General features: G+C 37.2%; 1 gene segment (V, D, J or C); it reads right to left on the reverse strand.

The window, feature by feature from the left end:
* Nucleotides 1-11,243: 11,243 nt before the first annotated feature.
* Igkvl-ps2 (immunoglobulin kappa variable like, pseudogene 2) lies at nt 11,244-11,851 on the reverse strand. The segment is given in 2 exon segments: nt 11,244-11,596; nt 11,720-11,851. Coding segments are annotated over 2 exon segments (372 nt in total).
* Nucleotides 11,852-12,138: the final 287 nt, after the last annotated feature.

The raw sequence follows: 12,138 nt of genomic DNA on the forward strand, positions 1-12,138 counted from the left end.
AATCAAAGAAAAAAATCGCATGATCACCTTATTAGATGCTAGAAAACCCTTTGAAAAATATACAAAAACAAAACCAGGGCAGCAAAAACCATTCTAAACAATAAATGAACTTCTGGGGAGAACACCATCCCTCACTCCAAGCTGTATTACAGAGCAATAGTCTTAAAAGCTGGATGGTATTGGTACAGTGACAGAAAAAATGGTCAATGAAATAGAGCTGAAGATCCAGAACTACACCCACACACCTATGGACGCTCTGTGGCAATGAAGCCAAAACCATACTGTGGAAAAAGGAAAACATCTTCAATAGATAGTGGTGATCTGACTGATTGACTGTATGTAAAAGAATGCAAATTTATCCGTATGTATCACCCCGAACAAACCTCAAATTCAAGTGGATCAAGGAACTCAGTATATAACAAGATACACAGAATCTAATAAGAGAAAGTAAAGAAGAACATCAAACCTGTTGTCAAATGGGAACTTTACCTAATAAAACGCCTGTGTCTCAGGATCTATGATCAACAGTAGAAGAATGGGACCTCTTGAAACTGACTCATACACATTGGGAAAAATCTTTACTAACCTAACATCAGATAGAGAACTAATATCTAAAATATATAAAGAACTCAAGGAGCCAACCACCAAAAAACAAACAAACAAACAAACAAACAAAACCAAACACAAAACAAATAACCCAATCAAAAAATGTGGTATAGAACTAAACCGAGGATTCACAACAGAGGATGCTTTAAGGGGTGAGAAGCACTTAAAGAAATGTTCAATGCCGATATTGATTAGAGTCATCAAAATCAACCTTGTAATATTCAGAATGGCTAAGATCAAAACCTCAGGTGACGACCCATGTTCGGGAGGATATGAAGAAAGAGGAACACTCCTCCATTGGTTGTGGGATTGCAAACTGACACAACCACTCTGGAAAACAATTTGAGGGTTCCTCAGAAAATTAGAAATAGACTTACCTAAAGACCCAGAAGTACTACTCAGGAATATACCCAATTGATGCCCCACCATGCAATCCAGTACATGTTCCAATATGTTCATATTTGTGATAGCTAGAAGCTTGAAACAACCCAGATATCCTACAACAGAAGTACAAATACAGAGAATGTGGTTCATTTACACAATGGAATACTACTCAGCTACTAAGAATGAGGGCATCTTGAGTTTTGCAGTCAAATGGATGGAACTAGAAAATATTCTGAGTGAGGTAACTCAGACACCGAAGGGACATGCACTTTATGTTTTCATTAATAAGTGGATATTAACAAAAAATATTGCAGAATACACAAAATACAGTCTGCAGAACTCAAAAAAGGTCAACATGTTGAAGTATTCAAGTGAAGATGCCTCATTTCTACTTGAGAGGGACAAGAAAACAACCACAAGTGGAGAGAAAGACAGGGACTTGGGAGGAAAAGCAGATGATTGTGGGAGGATAGGGGAACATAATCTGGTACTGGGTGGGGGAGAGGACAAAATAAAAAAGGATTAAAAAAAGTTGTGTACAAAGACCTTAGTCATCAGAGAAACGCAAATCAAAAGGACCCTGTGATGCTACCTTATACAAATTAGAGTGGCTAAGATCAAAATCATAAGTATCAGCACATGCTGGCAAGGATGTGGAAAAAGAGAAATTGCTGTATGTGTTGCTGACTGGTACCACCATGCTGGATATCGATTTGGAGGTTCTGCAGAACACTGGAAATAGTTCAACCTAAATATTCAGCTATACTGCTCCTGGGCATATACCCAAAATAGGTTGCACCATGAAACAAGGACACCTACTCCACTATATTCAAAGCAGCCTTATTTGTAAGAGTCAGAAACTGGAAGCAAAGCACATGTCCCGCAAACAAATAATGCATGCAGAATCTGTGGTTCATTTACAAGATGGAATAATATTTAGCTATTAAAAATGTGGGTATCATGAAAATAGCAGTCAAATGTATGGAACTAGAAAATTCCATCCTGAATGCGATAACCCAGACTTAAAAGGATATACAGTATATGTAATCACTGATAAGTGGTTATTAGAAAAATACTACAAAATTTATGTGGTACAACTTACAGACTGTACAAAGTTGGCCAAATTGAGAATGCCTGAATCCCAAATAGAAGGGGGATCAAAATATTCATATGAGGCAAATGCAGAAAGGGAGAGGGTAGAAAAATTGGGCAGGATCATGTTTGGGGTGATGGAGATGGGAGAGAAACCCAGAGGGGCAGGAGAATGAAAGGAAATATGCAGCTGCAGGAAGGAAGTGGTGTGGAACCTCTAGAAAATCCAAGAAACCTGAGATGTGAGAGGTGTCGATAACTCAATATGGGTTACCTTAGACAAAATTCCCGACATTTGGGAGATGGAACCTGAAGAGTATACCTCCAGTAGATGAACAGGTCCCCCAGTGGACAGGTGTGTACACCAACCAATCTTGAAAAATTTTGACCCAGAATTGTTCCTGTCTAAAAGAATGCAGGGATAAAATGAATGGCCAACAAGTGTAGGTCCAACTGAGGATACATATTATGAATTGAATACTGAATCCTGACACTAATACTGCTGCTATGTTTGCAGAGAAGAGCCTAGCTTGTTTGTCCTATAGAAGATCACCAGTCACTGATGACACTGATACACAGCCAAGCATTGGAATGAGGTTGGGTACCCAGATGGAAGAATTAGGAGGATTGAAGGAAAGGAAGAGGATGGTAACACCTTAGGAAGAACAGCAGTGTAACCTAATCTGGACTCCTGGGAATTCCCAGATACTAAGCCACTGAACAAAGAGCATGCATAGGTTAATCCTAGAACCCATATAGATAGGTAGCAAAGGACTGCCTCAGTGGAAGAGGATGTATCTAACCTTGTAGAGACTCTATGCTCTTCCACACAGTAGGGGTGCAATGCCCAGAGGACACCCTCTCAGAGGGGAAGGGGACGAGGAATGTGGTAAAAACAGTATTGAAGGGGATACATTTTGGATGTAAATAAATAAAATAAGCATATAAAAATTGTAATGGTGTTTAGTGTGAAAATTTAGTCTGCATAAGCATTTGTTGATTCTGAGTACTTTGTTTCATTCCCTGAACCTGACATGGTAGAAAGAACAAATTCCTTGCATGTTGAGTTTAGTCCTTAACTTGGGTACCAGGGCACTTCCACTACTGAAATTAATATAATAATGAGAGTAAAATTTAATTAAATGAAATAATGGCCTGGCTTCAGGGGATTTGCAAATTGATTTTGATGATATTGGAGGCAGTCCTTATAATTGACCATTTTTTTATGAACTAAAACAATGTCAAAAGTGACAGAATGTTTTGCTGCCAAGACAAAGAATTAAGAAGGTCAAGCAGATGCAATTGTTGCTTCTCCAAAGGGCTTCCAAAGCTTGGATGAATCTGAAAATACTGTCAGCACATGAAAATACACAAAAGAATGGCCGCGAATCCTAACCAAAATGTTGAGTTCCTTGGAGAGTTTCTGTTATGACCTATAACACTGTGGGAGGGAACTTATCAGCCTGGTGACACTAATAGTTTGCAATTCTTCAAACTGAACACTATCAATATTGAATGCACAATATTTCTCTGTATACTGCTAATGAACCTTGATAGGACTCCATTCTTGTTCAATACATCATAGGACAGGAGTTTAGGACCTTTCTCTGGTTTCTGATACCAACATATATCACTAATATGCTGACTGGTCAAACAGTGAATGAGAACACTTTCTTTCAATGATGCAGAGATAATGTGGATTGAGTCAGTGCAATTATTTCTTGGGTCCCTGAGGTTGGAAACACAACAATTTTGTTCTGGAAATCATGCTACTGGAAAAATTATCTGTAGACCTAGACATACTAGTAACTGTGGACTCTGTAATTTCTTGTTGCTGTCCTTCCTTGCCTGGGAGTGAAAACAACAGGATCCCCCGAATGAACCTGGGGGATGAGCAGGAACCATTACTCCTTAGTATATCCCTAGTGACACTGTTATTAGCACTGATTTTGAACAGCCTATTAAGGAGTATTCAGATAAATAGGTGGTGCTCTGACATGCAAGTCATCAAGGATTTGGTTTGGTTAAAGAGATGGCTCAGTGGTTAAGAGCACTGACTGTTCTTTTAGAGGTCCTGAGTTCAATTCCCAGCAACCACATGGTGGCTTGCAACTAGGTGTGACAGGATCTGATACATTTTGCTGGTATGTGTGAAGAAAGCAACAGTTATGGTGTTCTCACATAGAAAAATTATATAACTCTTTAAAACAAGGGAGAGGGGATGGTTAACTGACCAAAACTATGAGTCCGGTTCATCTCAGTAAATTAGCAATGGCTAGAACTCAAAGTGTCTTATATAATATGAGGAATCAGCAAATTTTTCTACAACTGAGATCTTGGGACAAATGGACTATATCAATAATATCTTGTGAAAAAAATAGAATTGTAATATGATTAATTCCAGAGGTAATGCATACTTTCTTTGTTACTCTTTCTTGTATGACAGAGAATATTCACCATATATAATACTAGAAGCTCAAATCATCGCAGAGATTATTTTTGCTGATCTCTTTGTTTGCTCTATTTCGATGACATTCTTAGTGAGAAACAGAGCACAATATGAACCAAACACTAGAAAGAAGAGATACGGTTTATAAAACTGAGCAGCCTCTTCATTTCCTAACTTGTGCTTCACAGCTAAAAAATCTGCCTTACTAAGTCTAGGACTTCTTTTATCATATGTAGGCAATATAGGAAATGGGATAGTCCCATTGCTGCTTAAAGTTACTTGCAATTCTGCCTAGTATTCCTAGATGATACAAATTATTACTGTTCTTCATTGATGGGTAAAGCAATTCTCTTTGTAACGTGTTCATTCATGCTGTTGAATCTGCTATGTCCTCTTACTCTGCATAGGTTTATCACAATTGCATTGTTTATTTATCCTAGAAAACATATTTATCAATGTATATGTTTAGGAGAGTGGTACACAATGAGTGTGCATGAAGAAACATTCAAGGATAAGGGTAGAAATTCTTCACAGAGAGTTATAGCCACAATAAAGTTCAGAGTGTGTTCGTCTAAATTAAGAGTGTTGTCTCCGTGGGTGGAGACTGTCAGATCAAGAAAAATAGAAAGAGGATACATTTAAAATATGTAGTTTGCCTCTATGTATATGTTACTGTAAAACTGTGTGTGGCATTCCCTAAAAGAAGAATCAGAGAGAGCCTCTGTATGTGTAGATATGGAGAAGTATAGGATATAATGATAAATTTTGATAGAGATGAATATGGGATTCATCTAATAAATGAATGAATGAAAATAAGAGCATTGATATAAATTTTAGGAAAGATAGTTGAAAGAAAACATAAGAATAAGAGTTTTTGAAATAACATTAGAAATATTTAACTTTTAAATTCAAACTTTTTTCACTAGAAATGTGAACGTATGCCTCTGTGTATATTTGTATGACTAGAATCTCAGAGCTGAACAATTTCCATTATCATAGACAGAATCACATGTTTAATCATCCAAAAATTCTAAATTCTGCAAATTGAAGAGAAATCACTCATCTTTGGTGGGATATCAATTTAGGAATCTAGAAATTTCCACTAAGAAAATCTTGGTCAAACCTGAAGAGTTTGAATAACACAATAATTAGCATAGCATACTAATTTTCTGAATATAGGCACGTTTGAATTTGACTAATATTTTATATAGTAATGGAAATGTAATAAAGTATCAAGGACTTTTACTTTATACCTTTGTTTAAATCCAAGGACTTTAAATCCTTGTTCATTTAAGGAGATAAAATAACTTTGCAGCAGAAAATTTTGGCAGACCCTATCTTACCAGTGACCAAAGTGAATTTTTCAAAGGGATTGGATGACCTGAAATCATGTGCCTTATATGCCATACCTCTCACTTTGACTTTGACTCAAAATAATTTCAATTAATGTCTAATAGACTATATGAATTCATGCTATGGCTGTGTGGTAGAACTTCATCTTCCACCCAGTATATTCTTTACAGTGCCTCTCATTTTGCAGAGCTTTGTGTCCAATGTGAGAGACATATCATGAGTAAATGGTATGTAATCTTCAAAAACAAAAAAAAATATCTTGTGTCAAGCAAAGCATGCAGAGTATTAAAGATAAATAAAGACTGAGTTATTTTTGTCTCATATGCTTTTGTTTAGGCATGTTTAGGCATGTTTCTCTTTTGCCTGCACATTATTTTGTTTTTTCTAATGGGTTTTTTTTTGCTTTGTGTGTGTATGTTCCAGGATGTTTGTATGTATGTATGTATGTATGTATGTATGTATGTATGTATGTGTGTATGTATGTGTATGTTTATTGTTACATTGTTCATTCTTACATTTGTATGTTTGTTTTCTTTTCAAAGAGAAAGTATGAGAAAAGAAGTTTGATGAGTGAGGAGATAAGAGGAACATGGAAAGATATTATTGAGGTAAATCCATGATCAAATATATTGTACTACAGAGCAATAGTGAAAAAAACTTCATGGAGTTGGTACACAGGCAAACAAATTGATCAATGGAATAGAATTGAAAACCCAGAAATAAAACCACCAATGTATGCACACTTGATCTTTGACAAAGAATCCAAAAATATACAATGACAAAAAGAAAGCATTTTCAATAAATTGTAATGTTCTCATTGTCTTTTACATATTGAAAAATGAAAATAGACCAATATTTGTCACCATACACAAAGCTCAAAGTCCAAGAGGATCAAGGACCTCAACATAAATCCAGGTAGACTGAATGTAATAGAAGAGAAAGTCGGAAAGAGCCTTGAACTTATTGGCACAGGAGGAAATTTCCTAAACAGAACTCCAATGACTTACACTCTAAGATCAATAATTGATAAATGGTACCTCATGAAACTTGAAAGCTTCTGTAAGGCAAAAGAGATTGTCAATAAGACAAATTGGAAACCTACAGATTGGGGAAAAATTCTTCATTAACCCCACATTCAATAAAGGGCTAATATTCAAAATATGTAAAGAACTCAAGAAGCTAATCACAAAAAAAAACCAAAAAAACAAACAAACAAACAAACAAAACAACAAAAAAATAAAGCAAAGAACTCAATCAAAATGTGGTATAGGACTAAACAGAAAATGCACAACAGAAGAATCTGGAATGGCTGAGAAGCACCCAAAGAAATGTTCAAAGTCCTTAGTGAACACAGAAATGCAAAGCAAAATGACCTGAGATTCCAGCTTGCACCAATCACAATGGTTAAGATCACAGCCTCAAGTGACATCACGTGTTGGCAAGGATGTAGGGAAAGAGGAACATTCCTCCATTGCTGGATTGCTGGTAAGATTACAAACTGGTACAGACTCTCTTGAAATAAATTTGGAGGTTTCTCAGAAAATTGGAAATTGATCTACCTGAAGATCCAGCAATACTATTCTTGAGAATATACCCAAAGGATGCCCCACCAGGCCACAAGGGCATGTATTCCAATATTTCCCTAGTAACCTTGTTTGTGAAAGCCAGAAATTGGAAACAACCCAGATGTCCCAAAAACAGAAGAAAGGATACAGAAAAATGTGGTTCATTTACAAAATGGAATGTTTAAGAACAAGGACATCCTGAGTATTGAAGGCAAATGGATGAAACTAGAAAATATCATCTTGAGTGAGGTAACTCAAAGCCCAAAGGACATGCATGGTATGTACTCACTAATAATTATATATTAGCCAAAAACAAAACAAAACAAAACAGAACACTCAAGATGCAGCCCACAGAACTCAAAGTTGAAGATGCTGAAGGGTCCAAGTGAGAATGCCTGAATCCCACTTGGGAGGGAAAAGAAAGAAATCTCAAAGGGGAAGGAAGGGTGGGCACTGCGTGGGTAAAGTGACAGCGTTTCAGAAGAGAAGAACTTGATCTGGTACTGGGTGGGTTAAAAGGACTGAAGCTCTGTGGGCAAGCAGAAAAATGGAAACAAGCAACCTCTGGAGTTAGGTAGTTGGTTGGACCCTTCAGAAAGAATGAAACACCTGGAAGATGAGAGAATCACAGGACTCAAAAGTGAGAAAGGGGCTAGATGAAATTTCTACAGTGGGGAGAGGGAACTTTTAGAGCCCATCTCTAGCAGAAAGACAGGGCATCAAGTGAGGGATGTGGTTGCTATACTACAGTCAAAGTTCTATCCCCTAATTGTTTTCTCTGAAAGAACTGCAGAGATGGAAATCGAGAAGAACCCGAGGAAAAGAAGGTCCAGCAACAGGCCCAACACAGTATCCAGCTCATAAGAAGGCCTAAAAGTCTGACTCTATTACTGAGGAAACAGAGTGCTCACAAAAAGGACCTATCATGACCACTCTCCAAAAGATCCCTGAACGAGCAGCTAAAAGAGTCAGATACAGATATTAGCACCCAACAAATGGATAGAAGGTGCTGACCCCTGTGGTTGAATTAGGAAAAAGCTGAAAGGTGATGGCCAACCTGTAAGAGGTCTAGCAGCCTCAATTAACTTGGGCCCCTAAAATCTCTGACACTGATCCACCAACCAGGTAGCATACACTAGCTGATATGGGGCTCCCAACACATATACAGCGGAGTACTCCTTGGTCTGTGGTCAATCAGAGAATCCTAATCCTCAAGGCCCCAGTGAGTTTAGAGGTCTGGTAGGGTGGGGAATTTGGGAGTGATGGATAACAGTCAGAGTGTAGACTGGGACGGGAATAAAATCTGGGATTTAAGAAAATAAATAAATAAAATTTAAAATATGTAATAAATATTAAGTAAGTAATAAATAAGTAAATAAATAAAAATAATAAATATAAATAAAGAAAAGAAAAGAAGGGTAAACTGTGGATTATGTAAACAGTGGAGGAGTAGCTTCTCCTCAAAAACTCAACTTGTCCCAGCATCTGCAACTCTCCCATAACAGAATAGAGATACACTTCTTTATCTACTAAATTAAATATGCAGTCTGGAGACTTAGGGTAGTATTGTGTTTTGTATAACTCCAGGTTCAGGCTCAGTGTGTGCTTTCCTTGATAATCTCCCATTTAGGACAGAGTCATCTACCATAGCACAGACTCAAAAGTGCAATGAAGATCACAAGCTATTTTCCGTGTTGACTATTATATTATTTGTGCTACCCTTGCAATTTTTGTATGAAATTGAACTTCAGAAAAAAAAAACTAAGGAGAAATTTTTCATTATTTCATTGGAAAATGATCAGAGGTTCCCTAAATTGTATCTCTCCTGCTTTTCCATATTCTTGTGTTTTAGAACACTGCCTTGTCATCACCATTCTAGAATGATAACCTTCCCTCGGCAGTTGTTCTGGCTCCCTATCCACTCAGAAGGAATCAAATATACTATACTGCCCAGTCCTGGATTTATGTTTAATTCACCTGCAGATTTTTGACAAAATTTTGCTATTCTTATAGTCATTGCCTCATACCAATTCTCACTTAGTTTTTTAGCTTACCTATTTACCCATACAACATCAACTGTTCTGCAGTATTACTGGCCCTGACAGTCCTGGTCATTACCAAAACATCTATCACAAAACGATTCAATAACTTACCCAATTCTGTGAGCTTTACTGACATAACATTTAATATATATTTAATTTCTGCTTTTACTCCTCAAGGCAGAAAATATATCTCAATGATAGATTGAGCATGTAATAATGCATTTTATGAACAATGAAAACAATTTAATCAATATTGTATGAACCAATCTCCATTGGGTATACTATGACATTTCAGAAAATCCCTGAAACCAAGGTTTAAAATTACATTCTGCCTGTGAGGAATAGAAAATCCAATCTTTAATGCAGTCACTTGCAATCACTTGGGAGTACTCGAAGACACAAAGAATGTTTGTTCTTCACTGTATTTTGCTTATAAAAACTCATAAGTAAATATATCCATCTCATGTCTGTCACTCCCAGTTATCTCTCTGGCTCTCTGTTTCTCCTATTTGTAGGAGAAAATTTAAGTTATTAACTACTTCATAAGGTCCATTCCTGACTGTCTGTTACCATGATTCCCACCATGCTAGTCCTGGACTAATCATCTGGAAGTAAGAACTCCCCAGTTAAATTCATTTTAGGTACATTGCCTTGACTATGATGTCTTATCACAGAAATAGAAACGAAATTCATTAAATATCTAATAACTAATATATGATCCCAAGCACAGAGAAGCAAGTCATAGAGGAAGAAACTAGATAGGGTAACATAAATCTCCCAGGGAGGGAAACATCTGATAGAAATTATATGTGATCTTTAAATTATCTCCCCCAAGCTCTAACACCCAGGTGGCTAACAGCACAAAAGAAAATTATACTATCTGACCATAAACATGATAGACACTTCCTACACATCTTAAGATAGTACAAGTAACCTATCTCTCAAACTGAGCTTCATGTAAGAAATAGCGTGGACCCTGGTTTGAGTTTCTATGTAATAACACTTTCTTGTAGTGTTCCATCAGGGAGTAGTATTACATCAGGAAACATTTTCCAAAACTATACTGTGTTTAAATTTGTTGGGAATATAATTAATGAGAACAAACTACCTAAATCTGGTCCAAGTTTGAGAAATCAATTTGAATGTTTTCTTCCTTGCCTCTATGCAGTTTGCTTACCTGCCTCAACACAGGCACAAATTCCTTCACTCAAAGAAAGGAAGAGCAGCTTAAAAGGAATCCTTGAATTGGAATTATCAAAAGCTAGAAATCAAGTGAATGTTGGAACTTGAATCCAGTTCCCATGGAAGAACAGTCAATGTTCATAATCATTAATCTATTTTCCCAGACTTTTTCCCCAGCATATTAATCCTATAAATAGATAAATTTTTCCTTCCAAAATAACTCAAGGTCTCTCCCTCTCTCCCCTCTTTCCCTCCCTTCTTCCCACCTCTCTTTCGTTTCCTTCCCTCCTCTCTCTCTCTCTCTCTGTTGTGTGTGTACAACATTGTTAAAGAAGCCACTACCGTGAACTTTCTGCTACACATAAACAGTTATTTTACTGTTTTTATTTTCTTTTTTTTAATAAGTAGTGTAAACCATTCCTTTCTTTTCATAATAGACATGGGGAAGAAACAAGGGTTTATGACACAGAATAATTTCTCTGACTCCTATGTATAAAACATCCCTAGCAAAGAGAAAAATTCACAGCAGTTGAGCAGCTGCAGACATCAAGAGAATCATTAGGTGCACCCTGTACTCTCACTTCTGCTTCCCTGCATGGTTTATGTCATGGCTTGAATCACTGTGGGAGGAAACTTGGAACCCTGTAGACAGAAATAATCCCCTTCATCTTCAGGTTGCATGCTGCTGATCTTGAGAGAATACTGTGTGCCAGATCCACTGCCACTGAACCGTGATGGGACCCCAGCTTGCAAGCTATTTGCACCATAGATCAGGAGCTGAGGAGATTTCCCTGGCTTCTGCTGATACCACGCTAAATAACTGGAAATGCCCTCACTTGCTAGACATTCGATGGAGATAGTTTCTCCCAGAGATGCAGACAGGGAAGCTGGAGACTGTGTCATCTGGATGTCACATATGGCATCTAAGATTGGAAAATTAAAAAAAAATCGACGCATGATTAACTCTGTTGCAAGAAGTTTTTCATAGAGAAAAAGAAGCATTTATTACAGGAAGCTGAATAAATTTTCAGTGCTGTTTTCCTTACCTGTAATCCACAGCAACAACAACCCCAGGAGCTGAGTGGGCACAGCCATGTCTGTGTGTGATCTGTGTGAGGCTGACTCCAACACAGAGTGTGACCTGATTATGAAGAAATCCTCATGTCAGTGCTTTGGATATATGCAAATCAGCAAAGGGTAGGCAGAGCTGCGGGGTTCATCGGTCAGTACTCATTACAGACATTATGTTCTCTTGATTCTCCTATTAAGACACAGTACAGCTTTATATGTAGAGAATATGCAACTGTTTGAACAACAAACAAGGTCCATAGTCTATGAGTGAAACATTATTTTGATGTCTATCATGTTCTATTCAGAGTTACCATGTGTTTTCCTCCATATGCAGGTTTTTCAGATATTGTACTGTTCTAGGCAGTACATAACTGGTTCCATTTTACTTTCAAAG

This window comes from Rattus norvegicus, chromosome 4 (genome assembly GCF_021556685.1).
Source record: "Rattus norvegicus strain SHRSP/BbbUtx chromosome 4, alternate assembly SHRSP_T2T, whole genome shotgun sequence".
Lineage (NCBI taxonomy): Eukaryota > Metazoa > Chordata > Mammalia > Rodentia > Muridae > Rattus > Rattus norvegicus.